The sequence below is a fragment of the Neoarius graeffei genome, chromosome 10 (assembly GCF_027579695.1).
Source record: "Neoarius graeffei isolate fNeoGra1 chromosome 10, fNeoGra1.pri, whole genome shotgun sequence".
NCBI lineage: Eukaryota > Metazoa > Chordata > Actinopteri > Siluriformes > Ariidae > Neoarius > Neoarius graeffei.
In genome coordinates this window covers 12,751,713-12,779,543 of record NC_083578.1, presented here as the reverse complement: position 1 = coordinate 12,779,543, position 27,831 = coordinate 12,751,713, and the positions used below count along the sequence as shown (strand labels likewise).

The window sequence follows — 27,831 nt, the reverse complement described above, 5'->3', positions numbered from 1 at the left end:
AATAATAATTAAAGCCGCAAGCGGCCTTGACGGGCCCTCGCGCCAGCGGCCAGGGGGGGCGGGGGCATGCGTCCCCGCGAAATACCGTAAAGAGTCTGCTTGCCAAGTTTGACCAATCAGAAGCTGCAATATCATTTGTGCCATAACCAGCACCCCCAGGGGTGAAAGTGCACAAAATTTGGCGGATATGTCAGGAGAGCTATGAAGAGTTTGCGTATGAAGTTTGATGACAATTGAGTAAATAGAAGATGAGAGATAGATTTTTGAAGAATAAATTTTTTGGTTTTTCCCATGTCAGAAGGTGGCGCTATGCTGTACATGAGCGATTATGAGTTGGAGAAATAAGTGTCTACAACAGCAACGCACTATCACAAGGTAGTGGTGTGAAGGAAAAGCATTATGGAGTTATTTACCAAAAACCCGTTTTGGAGAAATTGCGTCGGCCAAAAACAGCGCCCCCCATGGACGAAAATTCCCAAAATGTGGTATACATGACATGGGCGGTAGTAAGAGGGTGGCCATGAAGTTTGACCAAATTTGAGGAAAGATTGGATTGTTTGCCCAAAAATAGCGCCCCCAGTGGCGAAATATCACAGAAAATGGGGAACATGTCAGAAGCCCAATGAGGGATTTGCGTGTGAAGTATGAGCAGTTTTGAGCAATTAGAAGATTTGTTATGAATTTTTAAGCATGTAAAATTTTGCATTAAAAATTGATTGACGTATAACTTCTGAGCGGTTTAAGCTACGTGAAACTTATTTAGTAACTTTTGTCAGCCATGTCTGTAGATGATGTGTATCAATTTTGGTGACATTCCTATGAACAGTCTAGGAGGAGTTGCGCCGTCTTCGTGGCCATGCATTTCGCACAAAAGTGAAATTACCTCACTTCCTGTTGGGCGTGGCTAATGCATTGGCATTACATTTTTGTCCGGCTTAGTGAGATACATATGCGTACCAAATGGCATGCCACTCCTACAAACTACATGGCAACCAGGCACCTTAAAGCGGGAGGCCAAAATCACAACGAGTTAGGGGGCGCTATAGAGGCCCTGAGGCCCGGCTGGATCTGGGCTTTTGGTTCTCAGTAGCGGTGGCAGTCTAAGGAAAAGGAGCCAAATTTCGTGCGTTGTCGACCATGGCAAGCGCCCCAATAAGGGTCTTGAAAAGAGTTTGCTTGCCAAGTTTGACAAATCAGAAGCTGCAATATCATTTCCGCCATAACCAGCACCCCCAGGGGCGAAAGTGCACAAAATTTGGCGGACATGTCAGGTGAGCTATGAAGAGTTTGCGTATGAAGTTTGATGACAATTGAGTAAATAGAAGATGAGATATAGATTTTTGAAGAATAAATTTTTTGGTTTTTCCCATGTCAGAAGGTGGCGCTATGCTGTACATGAGCGATTATGAGTTGGAAAAATAAGTGTCTACAACAGGAACGCACTATCACAAGGTAGTGGTGTGAAGGAAAAGCATTATGGAATTATTTACCAAAAACCCGTTTTGGAGCAATTGCGTCGGCCAAAAACAGCGCCCCCCATGGACGAAAATTCCCAAAATGCGGTATACATGACATGGGAGGTAGTAAGAGGGTGGCCGTGAAGTTTGACCAAATTTGAGGAAAGATTGGATTTTTTGCCCAAAAATAGCGCCCCCAGTGGCGAAATATCACAGAAATTGGGTAACATGTCAGAAGCCCAATGAGTGATTTGCGTGTGAAGCATGAGCAGTTTTGAGCAATTAGAAGATTTGTTATGAATTTTTTAGCATGTAAAATTTTGAAGTGAAAATTGATTGACGTATAACTTCTGAACGTTTTATCCTACGTGAAACGTATTTAGTAACTTTTGTCAGCCATGTCTGTAGATGATGTGTATCAATTTTGGTGACATTCCCATGAACGGTCTAGGAGGAGTTGCGCCGTCTTCGTGGCCATGCATTTCGCACAAAAGTAAAATTACCTCACTTCCTGTTGGGCGTGGCTATGCATTCATAGAACTTTTTTTGTTCGTGTCAGTAAGATACATATGTGAACCAAATTTCGTTCCTCTACGACAAACTATATGGCAACCAGGAGCCTTCGAAAAAAGGCAAAATTTTCAAGGCGTTAGGGGGCGCTATAGAGGCCCAGAGCCCCGCCCAGATCTGGGGTTTTGGATCTGAGTAGCGTAGGGGATGCCGATAAAATGATCCAAAATATGCGCGTTTTCGTCCACAGGAAGTGCCCCAAAAAAGGCCGAACAGCGACCGCGACTAAGGAATAATAATAATAATAATAAGAATAATAATAATAATAATAATAATAATAATAAAAAACCGAACAAGATCAATAGGGCCTTCGCCCTATAGGGCTCGGGCCCTAATAATAATAATAATAATAATAATAATAAAAAACCGAACAAGATCAATAGGGCCTTCGCCCTATAGGGCTCGGGCCCTAATAAAAACGGAATGCAATGATGTGGAAGTTTCAAAGTTCCATATTTTATTCAGAATAGAACATAGATGACATATCAAATGTTTAAACTGAGAAAATGTATCATTTAAAGAGAAAAATTAGGTGATTTTAAATTTCATGACAACAACACATCTCAAAAAAGTTGGGACAAGGCCACGTTTACCACTGTGAGACATCCCCTTTTCTCTTTACAACAGTCTGTAAACGTCTGGGGACTGAGGAGACAAGTTGCTCAAGTTTAGGGATAGGAATGTTAACCCATTCTTGTCTAATGTAGGATTCTAGTTGCTCAACTGTCTTAGGTCTTTTTTGTCGTATCTTCCGTTTTATGATGCGCCAAATGTTTTCTATGGGTGAAAGATCTGGACTGCAGGCTGGCCAGTTCAGTACCCGGACCCTTCTTCTATGCAGCCATGATGCTGTAATTGATGCAGTATGTGGTTTGGCATTGTCATGTTGGAAAATGCAAGGTCTTCCCTGAAAGAGACGTCGTCTGGATGGGAGCATATGTTGCTCTAGAACCTGGATATACCTTTGAGCATTGATGGTGTCTTTCCAGATGTGTAAGCTGCCCATGCCACACGCACTAATGCAACCCCATACCATCAGAGATGCAGGCTTCTGAACTGAGCGCTGATAACAACTTGGGTCGTCCTTCTCCTCTTTAGTCCGAATGACACGGCGTCCCTGATTTCCATAAAGAACTTCAAATTTTGATTTGTCTGACCACAGAACAGTTTTCCACTTTGCCACAGTCCATTTTAAATGAGCCTTGGCCCAGAGAAGACGTCTGCGCTTCTGGATCATGTTTAGATACGGCTTCTTCTTTGAACTATAGAGTTTTAGCTGGCAACGGCGGATGGCACGGTGAATTGTGTTCACAGATAATGTTCTCTGGAAATATTCCTGAGCCCATTTTATGATTTCCAATACAGAAGCATGCCTGTATGTGATGCAGTGCCATCTAAGGGCCCGAAGATCATGGGCACCCAGTATGGTTTTCCGGCCTTGACCCTTACGCACAGAGATTCTCCCAGATTCTCTGAATCTTTTGATGATCTTATGCACTGTAGATGATGATATGTTCAAACTCTTTGCAATTTTACACTGTTGAACTCCTTTCTGATATTGCTCCACTATTTGTCGGCGCAGAATTAGGGGGATCGGTGATCCTCTTCCCATCTTTACTTCTGAGAGCCGCTGCCACTCCAAGATGCTCTTTTTATACCCAGTCATGTTAATGACCTATTGCCAATTGACCTAATGAGTTGCAATTTGGTCCTCCAGCTGTTCCTTTTTTGTACCTTTAACTTTTCCAGCCTCTTATTGCCCCGTCCCAACTTTTTTGAGATGTGTTGCTGTCATGAAATTTCAAATGAGCCAATATTTGGCATGAAATTTCAAAATGTCTCACTTTCAACATCTGATATGTTGTCTATGTTCTATTGTGAATACAATATCAGTTTTTGAGATTTGTAAATTATTGCATTCCGTTTTTATTTACAATTTGTACTTTGTCCCAACTTTTTTGGAATCGGGGAGTACTACAAACACGTAAAATTTCTTGTTTAATACGTGACCCGTTCTATAATTGCGGGTACATCTCAAGCGTTGACTCTGTTAGCTATCGTCAACTCTGTTTTCGTTAAACTGGGCGATCCATTCACAAATCAACGATAACAGAGTTGACATTTTCCACCATTTTCTCTTAACTCCACACGCTAACCTCAAACTAGCAACCATGTGGCATGCATGAAAACAGAATGTTATGGATTTTAATCATGTTATTGTTTTGAAAAAAAATGAGTTAGAGATTCACTCCGATATCACAATAACAGATTTGATGAATAATTAATCTGCTGTTGGTGTAAAATCTTCAACATTTTGTTCAAATTAATGTGAGAAGAAACATAACATGACACACCTCACTGCTTTTCTGAAGTTTCCCGCCAGAGGAAGTGACATCACTCAGTGCAGGGGTCATGCGTATTATTAAAAGTCTTTGTGGATTTTATGCGGTTTTAGAACAGAGTTAACAAGAACATTGGGACAGATTAAATATATATATATATATATATATATATATATATATATTATATATATATATATATTTTTTTTTTTTTTTTTTTTTTTTCATGACTGAAATTTCACATAATACAGAAAATAGACTTTCTGTGCAATTGATTTTCTAACAGTTAATAGAATAAGCACCAAAAAACAGACTGTTAGACTGAATCACTTCATGTTTATTCTTGTTGAATGGATGAATCAGGAGTCGAAGACAGCCAATAATGTGGGTGGAGGGATGGGAGTCATTTAGTTAATGTTTTATGGATAATTCGTGTCTAAAATATACATCAATCATTGCTATTGGTGAAAGTTTGTCATAATTTGCATTATTGTTCAAAACTGATTCAATAAAGATTTTTTTGTGTGGGGAAAATAACAAAAGGTTTCTGTCAGAGATGCAAAATGTACCCTGAATTCTAGAATGTATATACATTATATATACATAATGCATATACATTACAAAGCAGTTAATCAGTTCAAAGTAATCATCATTTTTAATCACAGAAGTTTATAATAATTAATCTTGGGATGCACCAAAACAAGACTGAATATTGGCAAATATTGGTATCAAATGGTGGCTTGGTATGGATTTTTCTATCAAATTTACTGATGTGTAGTACTGTGTGCTGTAAACACGATGATGGCACAATCCTGCATTGATTGCTTTGCATGACAACTTTGCACAGTGTTAGGGTAACACGTATCAGCCACGGGCGATTGCTGTAAGACAACGAGGGAGGCTCAGCCTCCTCTAAAAATGACGAACATCATGTAGGATGAATTGCGCTCGGCTTATGTTATAGCCGACCTTATAACATTGCTATTTCAGATCCAGAATCATAGAAATATATGTGCTCAACCCAACTACAGTGCGAAATCATTCCGTTATAACTTTCCCCAGTTCGCCTAATGTGTGCGTGAGTTTTTCCCCCTCGTGACAGCGCGATGCAGCCCAGCCTCAGTGGACTTCAATGGCATTTGGGAGCTCTGCGCTTTTCAATCTCAAAATGCAAGACGATTATTGGACAAATACTGCGAAAACGCCTGCCCATGGAGTCTCACGGACTCCCAGCCTCAGTGGACTTCAATGGCATTTGGGAGCTATGCGCTTGTCAATATCAAAATGCAAGACGATTATTGGACAAATACTGCGAAAACGCCCGCCCACCGGACTCCCAGCCTCACAGTGGGAGGGACATGGCAAAGCTTTCCTCGAGGAGACTGGTGATTGGTGAAAGCGGCCGGATATTTTCTTTGATTGACAGCTCGTTTCAAATATAGACAGGCAGCGGTGAATTTCAGTTCAGTCCCATGCGGATTCGCAAGTGCTATGGTGTATTGTAAGAGATCGGCTTACATTTCGATTTCATTCATTACATACGGTTTCTACCAGCTTTTTTAGTTTGTATATATTTTCATTGTAAATAAAGTGTAAATATAGTGTTGTCAAGTTTGCTATCGTAGTTCCAGAAATTTCGTTTATTTGAGTGACTGAACTTGAACTTGAGGGGGCTAGTCAGCTAGCAAGAAAGCTGCGCACGGATGCCAAGCATTGCTGATTTAATTTTGGCGAAGCCATTTGCCAGTCTTCCTTTCGAGGAAAAAATTAAAATTAAAGAGCAGGGTAGACCAACGCCTCAAATTGACTTGGTGAAAAAGGTAGGGAATAATACTCGTTCCTTTCAGCTCTCCTGGTACGAGAAAGTGAATTGGCTAACAGCAAGTGACCCACATCAACAACAGTAAATAGGCTACTTTAGTAATATGTCATGGATGGACCAAAAATATAGAATCTATTTAAAATGTTTATGCTGAGTATATTATATTGGAATATATATTTTTCTGGATATGAATTAAACACAGCTACAATTTGGAAAACATTTTTAAACAAAAACACAGCCGAGAACATTTCACACTACAGACCTGGATTAAAAGTGAAGCGTTATCAAAATTGTCAAGAAAGCATTTCTCAGTCAAAATAAGTAAAATATAGGGAAAGTGTCATTGAATGAAATGTGTGGCACCCAGCTCTATGTTTGGCTCCCCGAGGTCAGTGCTTGTGCCTATTCCAGAACACTCTGCTGTTACTGCTGAGGTTCCTGACAAAGAGCTGCTTTCAATAATGATCAATTTTTAAACAACATGCCACAATTTTAAAATATAAAATGTTAAAATATACCCCCCCCCCCCCCAACACCACCATCATGTATATTGGACAGTAGGCTAATGGGCCAAAAGAACCTGTTATTTCACAGTTTGTGACCCTGCCAACAATCAGCCAGATCAGAGGCAAGAGTATGGGCAAAATTGATGTGTTTTTTTCTTTTTTCTTTTAAAATCTGGAAATATCGTAACCGACCAGCCTCCCCTGTTTGAAAGACTACCAGCCGCCACTGGTATCAGCTGATACTCACACTGCAAAAAATGATATCTTAGCAAGTGAAAATATCTTGAAAATAGTTGAAACGATCTCGCATTTCCTATTAGAAGAATACAAGACACCAATTCTGAGATTATTAAACCTAGTTCTAGGTTGCAACCCACTTATTCTAAGATATCTTATCAAGTAAAAATATCTGTCCGTGCGGCAAGAGAATTTCACTTGTATTATGTAATTTTATCCTCAAATTCAGTTTTCAATTTTTTGCAGTGCAGAGCTGCGTTGTAAAAAAAATGGATAAATGGAATGAGTAAGCCTTTCAGTGAGCATCATAACAAACAAGGGATTTGTGTCTCTTGTACAAGGTTTTAATGAAAAACTCCAGTTTCAGGGCATGTGGTTTAGACTTTTGTTGACAAAAAGGACTGACTTTCGACTCATATGAAACAAATCAAAGATTTTCATTTATGAGGTTCTTTGAATGGAGATGGACACAAGATGAAGTTATTACAAAGAAACAAACTCAACGATTACAAATTTATTGTGGTTCTTTCTTGCTGATATTTACATATACTATATATCTACACGTACTCACTGGCCACTTTAATAGGACCTTGTTCTTGATTCTAAGATCCCTGTTCTTCACAGGAATAGAGCCCAGTGTGTTCTTCTGCTGTTGCATGCTGAGATGCTTTTCTGCTCACCACGGTTATAAAGAGCTACTATGAGTTACTATATCCATCCTGGCACAAAATCTCGAACCAATCTGACCATTTTCCTCTGACCTCTCTCATCAACAAGGCGTTTGTTTCCACCCACAGAACTGGCGCTCACTTACTCAATGTTTGTTTTTCGCACCATTCTGTATGAACTCTAGAGACTGTTTGTGTGTGAAAACCCCAGGAGATCAGCAGTTTCTGAAATACTCAAACCAGTCCATCTGGATCAAACCAACACCCATGCCACAGTGAAAGAAAGTTGCACTTTGAGATCACAATTTTTCCCGTTCTGATGTTTGAACTTTGTGAACATTAACTGAAACTCTTGATTTGTATCTGCGTGATTTGGTGCGTCGTGCTGCTGTCAAGGGATCGGCTGATTAGAGAACTGCATAAAACAGCGGGTGGATGGATGGGTGTTCCTAATAAAGCAATAAATGTAATGCATACATAGCACTGCTGAATACTCAATTCTGGTCAGAAGGTTTTGATTCATTTTCCAGAACAACAACTTTAACTCTTAGGCTACGTTCACACTGCAGGCTGAAGTGACCCAAATCCGATCTTTTCGCCCATATGTGACCTGTATCCGATCTTTTATTGACAATATGAACGACACAGATCCGATTTTTTCAAATCCGACCCAGGCCGTTTGGATATGTGGTCCTAATTCCGATTCCTATCCGCTCTTTTCATATGCGACTTCAGTCTGAACTGCCAGGTCACATTCATCCGACTTACACGTCATCAACAAGCCACAAACGTCACTATTCTGCGCTGAAGTAGGCGGCGGGTCTCTCAAAAAAAAGTTACAACAACATGGCGCATAATCACGGGCGCAGATAGAGGGTGGGACTCGTCCCACCCAGATTTAAATTCACCTCGTTCGGTCCCCCCCACTTATAGGGAGGAAAAAACGTCTATGCTGTCTTTCTTTGCATAAGGCAAACCTCACGGAAAAATCAAAAGACTAATTACCATTCGGTTTATTGAGGTGCACAGCAGTGTATACATAGTTGCAACAACTCACATAAAACAAAACAAAGACTGATATTCGGTTGGTTGAGCTGCGCAGACTGCACAGGTTGCGAGCTCGAGCTTGGTTGCTATGGTAACCCACAACAAGTTTGACAGGCATATCGGGGTTGGGGTTGGTTTGCTGGCAGCTTTGTCCCCCCCAGTTTTTTGTCCCCCCCAGTTCAAAAAACGTATCTGCGCCCCTGCGCATGGCATCAATGCGGGGGACGCTTCGGGCTGTGAAGGTTCTGAATCTTCTCAATGGAAGGACGCAGAGGTTAGGGAGCTGATTTCCATTTGGGGGGATACAGCTATTCAAGCTAGATTGGATGGGTCATACCGCAACCGGGCGGTTTTACTTCCGTAAACACTGGCCATGCTCACTGCGTGTGACGTCGTCGTATCCTGCAATGCGCATGCGGAACACTTTTAGGTCGCTTTTCGTTCATACTGAGGATCACATACAAGTCGCATATATTTGTTAATGTGAACGACCTCACAAAAAAATCGGATTTCACAAAAAAATCGGAATTGAGCATTAAGCCTTGCAGTGTGAACGTAGCGTTAGAGTTCAGCCTATAAAACAAATCACAGGTTTATATTAACGCACTCATTATGTTTTCGCCTCTCTTAGTTTGTTCTCAGCATAACTCAAAAAGTAGTGAACAGATTTGGATGAAATTTTGAAGAAAAGTGGGCCATGGGCCAAAAAACAATTGACTAGATTTTGACGCAAATCCAAATATGTGGCTTGGCGGAAATATGTACTCTACTGAGTGCCCTTTTAGTTCTAATGTTTTAATTTCTATAGTAACAACTTACACAAGGACTTGTATGCTGGATGCTCCACATAAACCTGTTATTAAAAAAAATTTGTTGATGTAAGGAGATATTTATTTAACATTTATGGAAGGAAGGATGGAGGTTTTCAGAAAAAGGAAGGTCTTCAGGACTGAGGGGTGGGCTTATGTGTTCTGGTTTCTGAGTAACATGACATGCTGCTTTTATTTTATTTTATGTGAGGGAATGACTGTTAATAGGACGGCATGGTGCTGTAGTGATTAGCGCTGTCGCCTCACAGCAAGGAGGTTCTGGGCTCGAGCCCCGTGGCTGGCGAGGGCCTTTCTGTGCGGAGTTTGCATGTTCTCCCCGTGTCCGCGTGGGTTTCCTCCGGGTGCTCCGGTTTCCCCCACAGTCCAAAGACATGCAGGTTAGGTTAACTGGTGACTCTAAATTGACCGTAGGTGTGAATGTGAATGGTTGTTTGTCTCTGTGTGTCAGCCCTGTGATGACCTGGAGACTTGTCCAGGGTGTACCCCTGAAACAATAAAAAGTAATTAGTGATTGCTGTGGTATAAGAATCATGGAACACTTCAGGAACGTGCAGTTATTGGAAAATAATCACCTTCGAGGTGGTGACAGTATCTCTGCTTTGCTTATTTTTTTTTTTAGTACAAAAAGCCATTTAGAAAGTTTACTTCTACACAATAAATGGCAAAATAAACCCGCTATCAGAAATCACTTCCATTTAGGCAGGTTGCTTTAACCTGACATTAAATTTTATTAGCTCCTTTGGGTTGTGATGTTACCAAGTTCAGTTCAGTCTGACTTGGTGACAGATCTGTATAAGAATATGAGATCTTTATTTTTATTTTTTAAATGTTGCAACGTCCGAGTTGGTTGTAAGAAAGGAGATGCAAGAAATGGCTGAGCTTTTAGCTTCAATAAGTATTAGAAAGAAAAGCACACTTAAGGTTTAATGTTGCCAGTAATGAATGCTGATGACAATTTTGTAAATGAGTTATCAATAACTGTTGGCTAAGTAAACACCGTATTAAAGAAGAATTGAAGATGTGAAGCTCGGTGGGCAGGTGGAGCCAGTTGAGGGTTAAAATGAAAAGAGGTTGAAATTTCATATGAGGCACAAATGGAGGAATGAAGCCTGTTAAACTCTGGAAAAAATGAAGTCATGACTTGGGCGAGTCACGTCAAGTTGCGTTTACTGCATCAGGGAGGGAGAGCAGCAGGCCGTGTGGCTCGGCGTTGGAATAAAGGGCTAACAAATGAAAATGTCAAAGAGAACGAGTCACACCTCATTTCTGGCAACATGCTGGGGCCATTTGGATGAAGAGCCCAAAAAACATGAACTGAGCGCCATAAAATCCCACACTGGCAGAAAAATGAATCCATTGTCTTCGAATTGCTTTGCACAAACAACAAGTCTTTTATTGTTGACTAGTCATCTTATTCTTGAAGGACGAGGAGGACGACGGAGCACCAAAGAAGAAATGGCCAACAGTTGATGCTTCCTACTATGGAGGGCGTGGAGTTGGGGGGATTAAAAGGATGGAGGTGAGAATATGTGGTAATATATATATCAAAGAAATATACACACACACACATATATATATATATATATATGGGCAGCACGGTGGTGTAGTGGTTAGCGCTGTCGCCTCACAGCAAGAAGGTCCTGGGTTCGAGCCCCGGGGCCGGCGAGGGCCTTTCTGTGTGGAGTTTGCATGTTCTCCCCGTGTCCGCGTGGGTTTCCTCCGGGTGCTCCGGTTTCCCCCACAGTCCAAAGACATGCAGGTTAGGTTAACTGGTGACTCTAAATTGACCGTAGGTGTGAATGTGAGTGTGAATGGTTGTCTGTGTCTATGTGTCAGCCCTGTGATGATCTGGCGACTTGTCCAGGGTGTACCCCGCCTTTCGCCCGTAGTCAGCTGGGATAGGCTCCAGCTCGCCTGCGACCCTGTAGAAGGATAAAGCGGCTAGAGATAATGAGATGAGATATATATATATATATATTCAGAATGGATTTTGTAGTATTACAGTGAGAGTCTGATGGAAACAAAACTGACCTCAGTTACTCACCAAGACCAGATACAGTTTACAGAAATGTACGATCCAGACATAAAACTTCTATTTACAATGCAAACTTCAAAAAGTACTCTATGTCTGAAATATCCAGCTGCTTTCACCCAGATGTGTGATCAAACTGCAGTCCAAGAAAATATTTAAGAGTTATTCCACGAAATTGAGTCGTACATGAGCTGATAGCCGATGAGTCACGTAGCGCCTGGGTGCGATTTGCTGGGGGGGATGGTGGGGATCATCCCCCCCTCTGGTTTTTATCTCTGCTGAAAAAAAAATCCTCGGGTACAACCCCGTCAATAAAACAAACAAACCAAAAAAAAAGTTGACATGACAGGCATGTTGTGACAGTTTTCTATGGTCTACATTGCACTCACTTTCAAAATGACCCGAAGTGGCAGCTTTGATGTTCACGAACGTCCCCAGCAAATAGATACATTGTAGATAATAACAATATCTTTGCGTTCTATGCAGGGATGCAAACAGCGCGCCTTTTGGCGGATGCCGCCTTTTTCACGGCCGATTTTTTTTTTAGGGGGGACGTTGGAGTGTCTGATTATAATTTCAAAGTAAATTCTGTATTAAACTTACTAAATAAGCAAATCCGTTACAGTCCATGAAACAGGAAGTATAAGGATGAGAAAAAAACAGTTTAAATCGGAAAGCTGCGCACAATGTGAACTGCGCCATCAGAGCAAACTGTTCATTTAGTATTCATGTATTTTAGTGATTTTCGAGTCACTGTCCATTTAATCCGGAGGGAGAGAAACATCACAGCAACGCGACAAGCAATGCGAACTTTGTTGTGTGTTAGTGTTCGTGTATTTAGTCAGAGAGATAGGAAGATGAATTTACTATCTCTGGTTTAGTGTTCGTTTTCATTTAGTGTTATTCATTTGATATCATCGGATGTTATTGAGCTGTTAGCCGATTGTTACCTTAATTTTGTGATGTTTCATGATTAAAAAAAAAACATCCCATCTTCTGGTTTTTTGACAAATCGCACCCTGCGTAGCACTGTTATCTATAAGCCATGTATGACAAGATTGAGTGGAATAACTGTTTTATCTATCTGCATTCACTGGATTTTGAGAAACGGTATTTTTATTTTTAGCAAATTCGATAAATAAAAACTTTACATAAAACATCCGACAAAATCATTTCCGCTTAGAATGTAAATAAACCGGCGAAATGACAGGAGCAACTTGTGAAAAATGTGATGATAATAATTCTTGACAAAAAAAGATATTCTTACCGTCAAATACTTTCATTCCATATTTTGTTCCTTTTTTTGTATTTTTGGGGGGTTTGTTTTTGAGTAGAGTTTTTATTTCGTCCTCGGTTGGTTCAGCAACATGCTCCGCCATTTTCTTCTGCTGCTTCTTCTTCTTTAGGGTTTTTTTAGCGGTTAGCAAACCAACTTAAAGGTGCATTACTGCCACCAATTGGACTGGAGTGTGGAACAGGCGATACTGGGGGCAAAAAAACCCCCAACTCTATTCTTTTAGCTATTTCTGTTTCTTTTAAATACTTGATGACAAAGTGATATATCTGACTTGATGCGGTCCGCCATTTTGTTTTTCTCTACTCATGGTATATGAGGGGCGGCACGGTGGTGTAGTGGTTAGCACTGTCGCCTCACAGCAAGAAGGTCCTGGGTTCGAGCCCCGGGGCCGGCGAGGGCCTTTCTGTGCGGAGTTTGCATGTTCTCCCCGTGTCCGCGTGGGTTTCCTCCGGGTGCTCCGGTTTCCCCCACAGTCCAAAGACATGCAGGTTAGGTTAACTGGTGACTCTAAATTGACCGTAGGCGTGAATGTGAGTGTGAATGGTTGTCTGTGTCTATGTGTCAGCCCTGTGATGACCTGGCGACTTGTCCAGGGTGTACCCCGCCTTTCGCCCGTGGTCAGCTGGGATAGGCTCCAGCTTGCCTGCGACCCTGTAGAAGGATAAAGCGGCTAGAGATAATGAGATGAGATGGTATATGAGCTGATAGCCTAGTAGTAGAGTAGCCAATCAGAGCATGCGATTGCTCATATCCAGTGAATGTGGACAGAATATTATTACATATAAAGCCCACACATAACTTACAGTAATGGCAAATGACCAAGCAAAAAAAAAAAAAAACATGCCCAATCATCCATCCATTTTGATCCAGGTTTGAACTGACGTCTAAATGGGTTTACATATACAAATAAATACAACAGATCAGAAGAAAATACGTAGGATATGCTTTATCCTTGTCTTCAAGGTACGCTGGGGAGAGAAGGGATCAACTGAAGAGGGTGCTAAACTTGAAAAGGCAAAGAACGCCAGGGTGAAGATGCCCGAGCAAGAGTTTGAAACTCCGCAGACTCGGGTCCTGAACAATGGCATGCACAAACCGCCAAGCCCTCGCAAGTGGTATTCTCCAATTAAGGTGAGCACTTTTTTTTTTTTTTTAAATTCCTAGCTTTTCCTGAAGATGAATGAATGCTACAAGTACTACAACTACTTCCAACAGTTTGGGTGTGGTGATCAGGTGTCCACATACTTTTGGCCATATCGTGTTTTTTTCACATTGTCGTGTCTTGGTGTGTGTTGTCCGTCAGTGCATTTTTATGGATACTACAAAGCCTTTGTGAACACGTCCTGACCCACTAAGCCTGCTGGAATTCACGACTCTGTGTGTGGTAGGTTTTGGGTCCGCTTGCGGTTTTCCTGCAATGCTTTTCTTTCAGCAGTTGTCCTTTGTTCGCTGTTTGACCCGGCGACCTACGTTTGTGAAATATGTGAACAAATCATACCATACCATTCACAATAATGCTGACAGGATATGGGTGTAAATATTTGGAAATAGATGCCCAATCTAGTGAAGTAGTTGCCAGGATTTGGAGCTTCTTCTGTTTACACTTTCAAGAAAAAAGTTACACAAACTTCACATGTAAAGTTTGCACATGGTGTTTAGACGTTTCACGTGTTACGCCCCACATTTTCACATTTACTGCATGACTTTTTATGTCTCAGCTGACAGACACATGTTCCATCAAAGCAAACACTTTATCATAGCTGTACCGAAAGAAACCTTTCACCTTTATGGCACATGATCCAAAGTGCACATTTGGTGAAAGGAATTCGCCCTGGATGTGGAATTCCTTGTTCCATATTCATGCTGCCAACGGGTGGGAGTCGGTAACAGAGAGCAGGAGAGGAGGAGAGCAAGCACACTGTGTTGTAACTTCCAGGAGAGCAAGACGGCCAAGCCAGATCCCTGGGGCTGCGTGAAATAATGCAGAAGTATAAAAAAAAGAAAAGGTTTTGTTTTTCTTCACTGCCAAAGTTGATAATTCTGCTGTTCAACTTCTTTGCTTTTTAATGACGTCTTTCCTTCTTCTTCGTCTATTCTGATCTTTTGGTGCTTTGTGACACTTTTTCTAAACATTGATGCCTTTGGAAAGTTTGATTATTTGCCCTCATGCTCAAGTAAACTGAAGGTCTATCCATAAGATAAGGTCAGCTTCTCTCTATCCCTGTGTCTGAAATCGCTCACTCATTCACTACTCCCTACTCCCTATATAGGGAATTACTATATAGAGGACTATACAGTGAGCTCATTGGTAAAATGAAAAAACACTTTCAGACACTCATCCGTCACGCTGGTATTTACGTCATTACTGTACCACAGTTAAAACATGCCAGATCAGTCGGCTGGTGGGTTTTCAAAATAATAAATACCTGCATGTATTTTTGTGATAAATCCATATTATATTGAGTGTATTTCCTACATTAATCAATACAAAGTAGCTGCATCTTTCAGTTCTTTTTTTTTAAAGATTTTTTTGGGCTTTTTTCACCTTTATTGGATAGGACAGTGTAGAGACAGGAAATGAGCTGGAGAGAGACGGGGAGGGATCGGGAAATAACCTCGGGTCAGAATCAAACCCGGGTCCCTGGATTTATGGCATGGCGCCTTAGTCGACTGAGCCACAGCGCCCCCATCTTTCAGTTCTTTTAAATCAAGGCTGAATACTTTCTTCTTTGCCGCTGCCTTTTATTAAATCAAATTTGAGACTTTTAATTTGAGTTCTTTCAGTGCGACCGCAATGCATGATGGGATATATTGCTTTGGTTAGTGACCATCGTTGTATACTACTTTTCGTGATGCATTGTGGGATACTTTGAGTGCACTATATACACTACCGTTCAAAAGTTTGGGGTCACTTTGAAATGTCCTTATTTTTGAAAGAAAAGCACTGTTCTTTTCAATGAAGATCACTTTAAACTAATCAGAAATCCACTCTATACATTGCTAATGTGGTAAATGACTATTCTAGCTGCAAATGTCTGGTTTTTGGTGCAATATCTCCATAGGTGTATAGAGGCCCATTTCCAGCAACTCTCACTCCAGTGTTCTAATGGTACAATGTGTTTGCTCATTGCCTCAGAAGGCTAATGGATGATTAGAAAACCCTTGTACAATCATGTTAGCACAGCTGAAAACAGTTGAGCTCTTTAGAGAAGCTATAAAACTGACCTTCCTTTGAGCAGATTGAGTTTCTGGAGCATCACATTTGTGGGGTCGATTAAATGCTCAAAATGGCCAGAAAAATGTCTTGACTATATTTTCTATTCATTTTACAACTTATGGTGGTAAATAAAAGTGTGACTTTTCATGGAAAACACAAAATTGTCTGGGTGACACCAAATTTTTGAACGGTAGTGCAGGGTGTAAATAATCCTCACTAAGGTTTCAGACAGCACTACAGAATGGCATCCCCACTATACAATGCCTTATATAGTGAGTCAGGAGCGATTTCGGACACAGGGTATTTAACAGTTATTCCACAAAATCGAGTCGTACATGAGCTGATAGCCGATGAAGCACGTAGCACCGAGTTGGCTATAAGCCATGTACGACAAGATTGAGTGGAATAACTGTTAAATAATCCAAATCTCAATAATTAAAACAAAAATCAAGTAGCTCTGTAAATAATGTAAATAATAGCTTCTGTGAATGGAAAGTCCAGGATATAGTTTTATGACCAATAAATAGCCAAAATAGTATCATACACGCTTCAATAATGGGTCCAATCTTTATTATATTTAACCGTTATTCCACAAAATCAAGTTGTACATGAGCTGATAGCCGATGAGGCGCATAGCACCGAGTTGGCTATAAACCATGGACGACGAGATTGAGTGGAATAACTGTTTTATTCTATCCACAGTCACTGGGTTTTGAGAATCAGAGCATTTTTATTCAAATTTTTTGCAAATTCAATAAATAAAAACTTTATACAAAACATCTGACAAAATAATTTCCGCTTAGAATGTAAACAAACCGGCGAAATGACAGGAGCAATTTGTGAAAAATGCTGCTATTATAATAATAATAATAATTATTATTATTATTATGGGCGGCACGGTGGTGTAGTGGTTAGCGCTGTCGCCTCACAGCAAGAAGGTCCTGGGTTCGAGCCCCGGGGCCGGCGAGGGCCTTTCTGTGTGGAGTTTGCATGTTCTCCCCGTGTCCGTGTGGGTTTCCCCCACAGTCCAAAGACATGCAGGTTAGGTTAACTGGTGACTCTAAATTGACCGTAGGTGTGAGTGTGAATGGTTGTCTGTGTCTATGTGTCGGCCCTGTGATGACCTGGCGACTTGTCCAGGGTGTACCCCGCCTTTCGCCCGTAGTCAGCTGGGATAGGCTCCAGCTTGCCTGCGACCCTGTAGAACAGGATAAAGCGGCTAGAGATAATGAGATGAGATAATTATTATTATTATTATTATTATTATTTAAAAAATAAAAGAAAAAAGACATGTTCTTACCATCAAATACTTTTGTTCCATATTTTGTTCCCTTTTTATTTATTTATTTATATTTTTTGCAGGGTTTACTTTTGAGTAAAGTTTTTATTTCGTCCTCGGTTAATTCAGCAACATGCTCAGCCGTTTTGTTTTTCTCTACTCACAGAATATGAGCTGATATCCTAGTAGTAGAGTAGCCAATCAGACCACACGATTGCTCATATCCAGTGAATGTGGATATAATAATATAAGTTCAAATATGGCTTCAAATTGGGTGGAAATAAAATCTCAATAGACCTTCCAATTGGGACAGTACTTATGACTTAGTGTAAATGCTGCTACTCCAAAATAATGCCTACCTGGAAATCTGCCTTTTAGATGAAATACAATGAGAAGCGTGATCCTACAGTCTGGTGGTCTAATGCCATGTTTGTGTGTCTGTGTTGTGATTTTTCAGGGTAAACTGGATGCCCTGTGGGTACTGCTAAAGAAAGGCTATGACAGAGTGTCCATCATGAGACCACAACCAGGAGACAAGGTATGAACTGAAAGAAAAGCTGGAGAAACTGGAAATTGTCAAGGGTGACAAAATAAGTTACTTCGACCTGAATATATCTGCAAAGAAAATTCTGACATGTGACATATCATGCAATTTTCACCACCTTGTTCCTAACTGTCTTAGGCTTTCATCAAGAACAGATAAAAGCTCAGTCAACTAAAAATCAACACCAATCATTTGTATACCAGACTGCCAGACCAAAAGTAGCACAGCAGACTGTATACAGGGGAAAAGTATTGGCCCTAGAACAGAGCCTTGTGGCACACCAGACTTTACTTTTGTCTGCATAGAGATGGCTCTGATAGTTGTTTGGCAGATATGATTTCAGTCCAATTAAGATATGATTTAATACATTTTCAAATCAATTGAATGGTATTTTGGGGAAATCCTCCACATAAAGTATCTACATGTAGCTATATTTCCAACTCCTCCGTTGTTTAAACCCATAATTTCCAACAGAAAGTACTTTACAAATAAACCACTGTACAAATACAGCAGTAATATACATTCTGACCTTCACTTTAGCAATAAAATTACTATTGTGTGATTATAAGCATGACTGCTTGTGGGAACTGCATGAAAGAAATGAAGAAAAATATTACAGTTACAATCACAATAAGAATCCTTTGATATCATCATGTGTAAATATTCTGTGAGCAAAGGGGGGAAACATTTTTTTAAGCTGGTTAATTTCATCAGTCTGCCTTTCACTCTATAAAACTGTCAATCACAGCCATAAGACTTGGCTTAATTAAGCTTTTGTAGAGCCAGATGAAAGCAGAGGAGCTCAGCAACATCCTACAGCTCAAGAGGAAATGAATACCAGATTCCCTCAACACAGAAACACTCACATGGATATTATACGATAGAGCTAAGGGATTATTAATGCACAGAGCTTACTCAACACATTCTCCATCGTATGCATAGCATGTTGTGTTTGTAGGTTCTAAATGAGATCAAAATTTGTCTGGACTTTTGGCCGTATATTTAATATTCATGCACTGTAGAACAGATTTGTAGAATATATTTATATAAATACAGCATTTAATGTTTGCATCTTGAAAGTAGGGCGGCACGGTGGTGTAGTGGTTAGCGCTGTTGCCTCACAGCAAGAAGGTCCGGGTTCGAGCCCCGTGGCCGGCGAGGGCCTTTCTGTGCGGAGTTTGCATGTTCTCCCCGTGTCCACGTGGGTTTCCTCCGGGTGCTCCGGTTTCCCCCACAGTCCAAAGACATGCAGGTTAGGTTAACTGGTGACTCTAAATTGAGCGTAGGTGTGAATGTGAGTGTGAATGGTTGTCTGTGTCTATGTGTCAGCCCTGTGATGACCTGGCGACTTGTCCAGGGTGTACCCCGCCTTTCGCCCGTAGTCAGCTGGGATAGGCTCCAGCTTGCCTGCGACCCTGTAGAAGGATAAAGCGGCTAGAGATGATGAGATGAGATGAGATCTTGAAAGTAAAGCTTACAAGAAACAATTAGGTGTTCTAAAGATACTACAACCTAAATTATTCTATCCACATTCACTGGATCTGAGCGATCGTGTGCTTTGATTGGCTACTCTACCACTAGGATATCAGCTCATATACCGTGAGTAGAGAAAAACAAAATGGCGGAGTGTGTTGCTGAACCACCCGAGGATGAAATAAAAACTCTACTTGAAAACAAAACCCCAAAAAACACACAAAAAAAGCAAAAAATATGGAATGAAAGTATTTGATGGTAAGAACGTGTCTTTATTTTTTCAAGAATTATTATTATTATTATCCCATTTTCACAAGTTGCTCCTGTCATTTCGCCGGTTTGTTTACATTCTTCATCTTTAAGCATTAAAATTTGTTCTTTTTTTTTTTTAGACTGGTTCAAAAGCTCAAAAGACATTTGAAAATTACAGAACTGAAATGCCCAAGGAAGAATTAAATAAATGTCTAAAGCTGTTCTATACCTCGGCACGACAGCAAGACGGTACTTTGGACAAAAAAACAACACTAAAGTCAACTTGTGCAGCCATCGATCGATAGGTTTTTAAGAAGTCCACCTAAGCGGAAATTATTTTGTCAGACGTTTTGTATAAAGTTTTTATTTATCAAATTTGCAAAAAAATAAAAATGCTCTGTTTCTCAAAATCCAGTGAATGTGGATAGAATAAAACAGTTATTCCACTCAATCTCATTGTACATGGAAAATAGCCAACTTGGTGCTACGTGCGTCGTTGGCCATCAGCTCATGTACGACTCGATTTCATGGAATAATTGTTAAATATACATACATGTCAACCTATACGGAATGTCCGTATTTTATACGGATTTGATTCAATAAACGTAGTATACGGGCGTATAAATAAAGTTATATGGATTCTTTAAAAAAAACCTTCAATATTTATTTAGAGCTATAATCAATTCCCACGATGATAAAAGAGCGCATAACATTTACAAACGTACTGTACACCACAGACAGCCAGTAAAGAGTCTTATGAAATTGCGCGTTATCTTGTGGTAGCGAGACTTCGTTCCACTTTTGATCATGCGCACACCGCATTGCGAGAATCCCACCAACCGGGAAGTCATAGACGCCGGCTTTTGCGTAGAATCATATGTCATCCTCGCCCGAGAATAAAGATGCCTCATTCATGTGCTGCGTTTAACTGTACCAACAAGTTTACCGTCCAAACGAGATCACATGGGATTACCTTTCACAGGTGAGACTGGAAAAATACTTTTCATTGTATTTGGTCATTATAACGTAATTTTACGAACAGATTTTCCTGACTTTGTGGCTAATATGAAGTCTCGCGCATAATAGCCGCTCGGTGAAACCTGTCTCCAAACAACGAAGTATTTCCTTCGTAACTACACTGATAACACTTTGTGTTTTTGTCAAACATTGGAGCTTTGTATTCATTCTGAAGGTTTATTGTTATTAATATTGAATAAAAAGTAACTGGGATATATCATTGTTAATTATCATTCAAATTTTAGGTAAATTATTTTAATTTGCATCTTATACGGATTTTATAAGGGAAATATGGATTTTGGAGGTTGGTTATACAGGTTTGATTGACCAAAGGTTGACATGTATGAATATATCAGGACACAAGATATGGAAAAATGGAATAAATTTACTCTTTACAGATTAACACAATATTAGGGATGGAAAAGTATTGCTTTCATAAATCAGTTCCATGGCAGAAAGTTGTTTCACCAAAGAGGAAAGGATAGAGGCTACTTTAGAGTTGCGATGACTTTACCCAAGTGAACTTTATCTTGACACTTGAAGAAGAACTTTATTCATCACACTTGTGAAATTCCTCTCTATATTTAACCCACCTGAAGCAGTGAACACACACATCCATGAGCACACAAACATACCCAGAGCAGTGGGAAGCTATGCTACAGCACCCGGGGGGCAGTTGTGGGTTAGGTGCCCTTGCTCAAGGGCATTTCAGGCCATGGCCACCTTTGAACTGTGGAGGAAACCCATGCAGACATGGGGAGAACATCCAAACTCCACACAGAAAGGCCCCCGTTGGCCACTGGGCTCGAACCCAGAACCTTCTTTCTGTGAGGCGACAGTGCCAACCACTACACCACCGTACCACCACTTGACACTTATAAAACAAGAGGGTGGGGCATCTATGAGCTCATATAGGGGCAGCCATGGCTGAAAGGTTAGAGAAGCAGCCTTGGGCCCAAATGGTTGCTGGTTCAATTCCCTGGACTGCCAGGAAAATCCATGGCTGAGGTGTGCTTGAGCAAGGCACCTAACCCCCCTCTGCTCCCCAGGCCCTTGGTATGTGTGTGCTTGTTGTGCGTCACTCTGGATAAGAGTGTCTGCTAAATACCTGTAATGTAATATAATATAATGTAATGTATGCAGAAGAGGGCAGATAGCTCGTTTCTCTCAGTGTGTTACACTGCACCATGAACAGCAGTTCACAATGATCCAGCAGCTGGATTCAAGTGTCTTGGTTCAGTAAAATCGAAGGGTAGAATGTGCTGTTCATCATTTATCCTGATATCTCATAGCTGTCATGTATATTGCATGTTACACTGTTAAGAACAGCATTGTGACTCAATAAGAATGAACAATGAGCGTAAGAACAAACATCTTGAGTAAGGGCTTAACCTCCTAAGGCCCAAGCTGTTTTTTTACATGCATTTTTTTATTTCTCTTTGCTATTTGGGCTTATTAGAACCTGATTAGAATAAAAACTAAGCATCATCTTTTGACAAGATGTACTTTTAGAGAAAAAGTATGTCCACATATGTGGATTCTTGTTCCGAATTTCCATAAAGTGCTGTCCACGCATGTGACCGGTAAGCCCTAGGAGGTTAAAGGAGGTACAGTATATGGGTAAACTGTGACTTTGCTCTCAGGCCATGTGCTTATTCTAACTATTCTTTAAGTTCGTTTCTTAAGACACGTATTTTTTAGTATGTTACCTCATTTGTTGACAGTTTCGGCGAACACTTCCGCCTTCTTCAAAACTGTCACCAGATGTCGAGTGGTGACGTGCCTTATCAGCTGATGTTACTCTATGGAGGCGTGAACGTCCCGCCCAATTTGACAGGTAGTCCACGCCTCCTGCTGTCAGGTCGCTGCCCCAGGACTGCGCTCCAGGTGTGTGACAGCGCGTACGCTCCCTCATCCCGGTTCATAGTCCTCTGCGCCCGCTTGCGTATCTCCACTGCCTCCAAAATCCAACGCTGATATCTATTCTCTTCAGCGCGAATGACTCTGGCCTCTTCCCAATATGATTTTGTCGTTTGCAGTGGTCTGAAATGGCTGATTTTAAGTTTTCTTGGTTTGCTTTTTCTTTTTCGGATCTTGTGAGTCTTTTTGTTGTTTCTTTTTCACATTCTAATTGGTGTTCTTTCCTGCGAGTGTGGAAGCATCTGCCCGTTTCACCAATATAGACTTTATTGCATGAACGGCAAGGGATTTCATATATGACGTTGCATTTATTGTCCAGTTGTATTTTGTCTTTGGGGTGAACTAGCAGCTGTCGGAGGTTCTTGTATGGTTTGACCGGGGTGTTGATGTGGTATTTCCTCATGGATCGTTGGATGCGTTCTGTAACTCCTTTTATGTATGGTAATGTGACAAAGCCCCGGTTTGTTTTTTCTGTGTTTTTTCTTGTTTGTTTTTTTCCTTTTTTTGTGTCTGTAATTTTCCATCAGCTGATAAGGCACGTCACCACTCGACATCTGGTGACTGTTTTGAAGAAGGCGGAAGTGTTCGCCGAAACTGTCAACAAACGAGGTAACATACTAAAAAATACGTGTCTTAAGAAACGAACTTAAAGAATAGTTACAATAATCGGACATAATGAATTTTCACTACATATTAAAAATAGGCCATGTGCTTGTTTTTGCCAGCTTGATCTTAAACATCGCTCTGTCCTTAGTCAAGAACAGGGAAAAAAACACTCAGTGGATGCAATGGACTGTCGCATGCCAAGCCTTATAGCCCAGGCCAACATACAGAATAGAAAACAGGACAGTATTCACTGTTTTCTGATGGCAGTGGTTGGAAATCCATGTCATTAAAGATATGGTTAATTTGTAGGAATATATATTTTTGCTTGTGTAAAAGATCTGGGTCTGTGCTTGGATTGGCAGGCAGATAAAGATGCAATCACGGAGTTTGGCTTTATAGGAAAGAGGTGGAATGCCTTCCAAAATGTGTGCATCAGTTTCCACTCTGTAATTTGGACCTGTATAGAGAGGAGGAGAAATTAGAACCCTGTGACGGTCTTAGGCCATGTAACTTGGCATCAAATTAACATATCTGTGGTTATGTTGTGCAGTCTCAAAAGAGATTGATTTGGATTTTTTTTTTAAAGAAAGGCATTGTACAGAAAGCCATGGCCTAAAGGTTAGAGAAGCAGCTTTGGGACCAAAAGGTTGCTGGTTCAATTCCCTGTACCAGCAGGAATGGCTGAAGTGCCCTTGAGCAAGGTGACTAACCCCCAACTGCTCCGGGTATGTTATACGTTGCTCTGGGTAAAAGCGTCTGCTAAATGCCTGTCGTGTACAGTGGCGTGCACAGACATTTTGGGGGGCAAGTGCTCTGGGGGGGAAAAGGGCACTTTTTTGCTCATGTGGAACACCTTATTATAAAAGTCTGAGATTTAACCCTCCTCTTGTGTTCATAATCATATCAAAGTTTTGGGTATTTTTCTGTAGTTCCATCTTTAAAAAGTCTGATAAAGTCTGAAAGTCTGATCTTCCCGTCACTGACTTGAGTCTCAAGACTGTGTTTATTCACAGATTTCCGTGAGATCATCTTAAAATTTGTAACGAAATATACACACTCAATGGGCTCAACGGAGCTCTCCTTTATTTGCATAACGGCGTGCATACTAGCATAACGTCTCATCTCATCTCATTATCTGTAGCCGCTTTATCCTGTTCTACAGGGTCGCAGGCAAGCTGGAGCCTATCCCAGCTGACTACGGGCGAAAGGCGGGGTACACTCTGGACAAGTCGCCAGGTCATCACAGGACTGACACATAGACACAGACAACCATTCACACTCACATTCACACCTACGGTCAATTTAGAGTCACCAGTTAACCTAACCTGCATGTCTTTGGACTGTGGGGGAAACCGGAGCACCCGGAGGAAACCCACGCGGACACGGGGAGAACATGCAAACTCCGCACAGAAAGGCCCTCGCCGGCCACGGGGCTCGAACCCGGACCTTCTTGCTGCGAGGCGACAGCGCTAACCGCTACACCACCGTGCCGCCCACTAGCATAACGTGATATTCTTAATCATGTTATAAAAACAGGTCGGAATTGATGGAGAGTGGGGTTGCCTCAATGGTTTAGGCTACATTTAAAATGTTGTTCAGTTTGTTTCTCCATATGGAAAGGGAGCAAATAAGCTGGCAAAGGCTGCCATGTGCAGTTGTTTCTGTATGCGACGGGCTACTTCACGACAAAATAATTACAGCTTGGGCTTAGAGGGCAAACAATACATTTTCACTCGATTCATGTGTTACCTGGCTGGTGGGGCAGGGGAAGAGCTGACTGACTGCCCGATGTGTTGTCTGCGCTACGACAAGGCCGTGGCTTCCAGGACGCTATGCTGCTGCAACCTCACATTGAATGCACTGCACGCTTGTCCACGTGACAGAGCAAGAGAGACAGAGGTCCGGTGTGTGTGCGGTGGGGGCACACATCGGGACATTATTTTCACACACACTTTTAATGCCACGGCTTTTCTAAAAGATCATGTCGGCATTGGCCTCAGTAAACTGTAAAAAAAAAAAAAAAAATTCAAAAGGGCACTTTTTTGGACAGAGGGCAGAGGGGCAGGTGCTTGAGCACCACCTCGTGTCTATCTGTGCACGCCACTGGTCGTGTAATGTAAAGACAACTCTCATTCAAAAAAGTTGGGATGCTGTGTAAAATAAAAACAAAATGCAATGACTTGCAAATGCTTTTTGACATATTTAAATAAATACAATACAGAGAAGATATTTAAGGTTCAAATTGATCAACTTTATTGTTTTTTGGGTAGTTCTTCAGTAACGGAATTACACTCACAGCAAAATGTGGCAACGTTTTTTCATTGCAGGACTCAAGATAACGGTATTAAATAAAAATTTCACACTGTATGGGGTATCTTTTGACCCTAAAAAAAAGCATATAAAAATTGGCTGTTTAACTCTGAATGCAAAATCTTTTAAGAGGAAAGAAAAGCCAGTAACGGAATTACATCAGAAAAAAAAACTGAACTTTCATTTCTTCAACTTCAAACCAAGATTTCTCTGAAGCGACATTGAGATAATTGGGGTGATGATTTTTCAACCTGGTTTTCAGTACGTTTTGCCTTGGATTCCATACTTTAGTGATATCACTGAGCTGACAAGTTCATAATTTTGGCCTCTCTGCTGAAGAATTGTCCTTTTGTAAATATAAACTCATGCTGAATTTGATGCCTGGAACACATTCCAAAAAAAGTTGGGACAGGGTCATGTTCAGCACAGGCTAGAGATAATGAGATGAGATGAGATATCATGACTCATATTGGCAACGAATTGCAATTAAATATTATACTTATCGGCCTATTCGGCTCTTAGCCGTGTTGAATTTAGTTTGTTTGGTCCACACCAGGCGTCGCTTATCTGCGCGAGCTTCACGAGACTTGTGCAAGACTGCGAAACGTGAAGTGTCAGCCAGGTGTCAGCGCCGCCATTTTGAAAACTCTTTTGCAAATGAAATATTGCACAAAAACAAGTTTAAATGACGATTACTGCCGACTTTTTTCAAACTTTCCTGACTGATATCAAAACAAACAAAACTTCCGGCTTGATTACATCAGCATTCGAAAGAGGGCGCGCGCGTCTTTTGACAACGTTGGCAGATGTTGGTCACTTTGATTTCCGCTGTACGTTTTACTTCCGTCCTACGATGTCTCGCACAGGTCTCAACGAATCTCGTTTACGGCCATTGCTTTGACATATGGACTGATATAGTACAGAGCATATTTCAAATACAGAGCATTCCTATATTTAATAAAATGAGATATAGAATTTTGATGAGGCGGCACGGTGGTGTAGTGGTTAGCGCTGTCGCCTCACAGCAAGAAGGTCCGGGTTCGAGCCCCGTGGCCGGCGAGGGCCTTTCTGTGCGGAGTTTGCATGTTCTCCCCGTGTCCGCGTGGGTTTCCTCCGGGTGCTCCGGTTTCCCCCGCAGTCCAAAGACATGCAGGTTAGGCTAACTGGCGACTCTAAATTGACCGTAGGTGTGAATGTGAGTGTGAATGGTTGTCTGTGTCTATGTGTCAGCCCTGTGATGACCTGGCGACTTGTCCAGGGTGTACCCCGCCTTTCGCCCGTAGTCAGCTGGGATAGGCTCCAGCTTGCCTGCGACCCTGTAGAAGGATAAAGCGGCTAGAGATAATGAGATGAGATGAGAATTTTGATGATAATTTTGCCTTCAGTTCTCCTTTAGCAACACTCAATACATGTTTGGGAACTGAGGACAATAATTGTTGAAGTTTTGAAAGTGAAATTCTTTCCAGTTCTTTGCTTGATATACAACTTCAGCTGCTCAACAGTCTGGGGTTTCTGTTCTCGTATTTTGCGCTTCAGTTCATAATGTGCCACACATTTTCGACAGGAGGTAGGTCGGCCAGTTTAGGTCAAAAAGGATGTAAAATCATTGCATTTTCTTATTTTCATTCATGTTGTACACAGCATCCCAACTTTTGTGGATTTTGATTGAATTGTCACCAAATATTCTGCATAACTGAGGAAACCAGTGCAGCATTCCTAACACTGCATAACGCAATAATATGATCTCATTGTTGTTCTTCTTCCGGCTGCTCCTGTTAGGGGTCACCACAGTGGATCTGTTCCACATATCTGATTTGGCATAGGTTCTACACCAGATGCCCTTCCTGATGCAACCATCCATCCATCATCTGTAACCGCTTATCCTGTGCCTGGTTGCAGGCCAGCTGGAGTCTATCCCAGCTGACTATGGGCAAGAGGTGGGGTACACCCTGGACAAGTCGCCAGATCATCGCAGGGCTGACACATAGAGACAAACATTTAGAGCCACCAATTAGCCTAACCTGCATGTCTTTGGACTGTGGGGGAATCCAGAGCACCCCGAAGGAAGCCCACGCAGACACGTGGAGAACATGCAAGCTCCACACAGAAAGGCCCCGTCAGTCACTAGGCTCGAACCCAGAATCTTCTTGCTGTGAGGCTAACTCCGTGCCATCCCTGATGCAATCCTCCCTAATCTATCCAGGCTTGGAACTGGCACTAAGGCCAAGTTTACATTAGACCGTATCTGTCTCGTTTTCTTCGCGGATGCACTGTCCGTTTACATTAAAACGCCTGGAAACGCCGGGAAACGGGAATCCGCCAGGGTCCACGTATTCAATCCAGATCGTGTCTGGTCCGGTGCTGTGTAAACATTGAGAATACGCGGATACGCTGTGCTGAGCTCTAGC

At 41.4% G+C, this 27,831-nt stretch overlaps 1 protein-coding gene across 3 annotated transcripts in view; it reads left to right on the top strand.

Moving 5' to 3' along the window:
• Positions 1-27,831, top strand: part of antxr1a (ANTXR cell adhesion molecule 1a) — an 86,554-nt gene that overhangs the window by 43,057 nt on the left and 15,666 nt on the right. The window contains exons 15-17 of one of the 3 annotated variants that reach the window (XM_060931313.1): positions 10,900-10,995; positions 13,769-13,936; positions 17,759-17,839. The exons of 1 other annotated variant lie outside the window; for it this stretch is intronic. In XM_060931313.1, the coding sequence (XP_060787296.1) occupies positions 10,900-10,995; positions 13,769-13,936; positions 17,759-17,839 (345 nt within the window). The remainder of the gene's footprint in view (positions 1-10,899; positions 10,996-13,768; positions 13,937-17,758; positions 17,840-27,831) is intronic. One more of the 3 variants, XM_060931314.1, reaches the window with a different exon arrangement.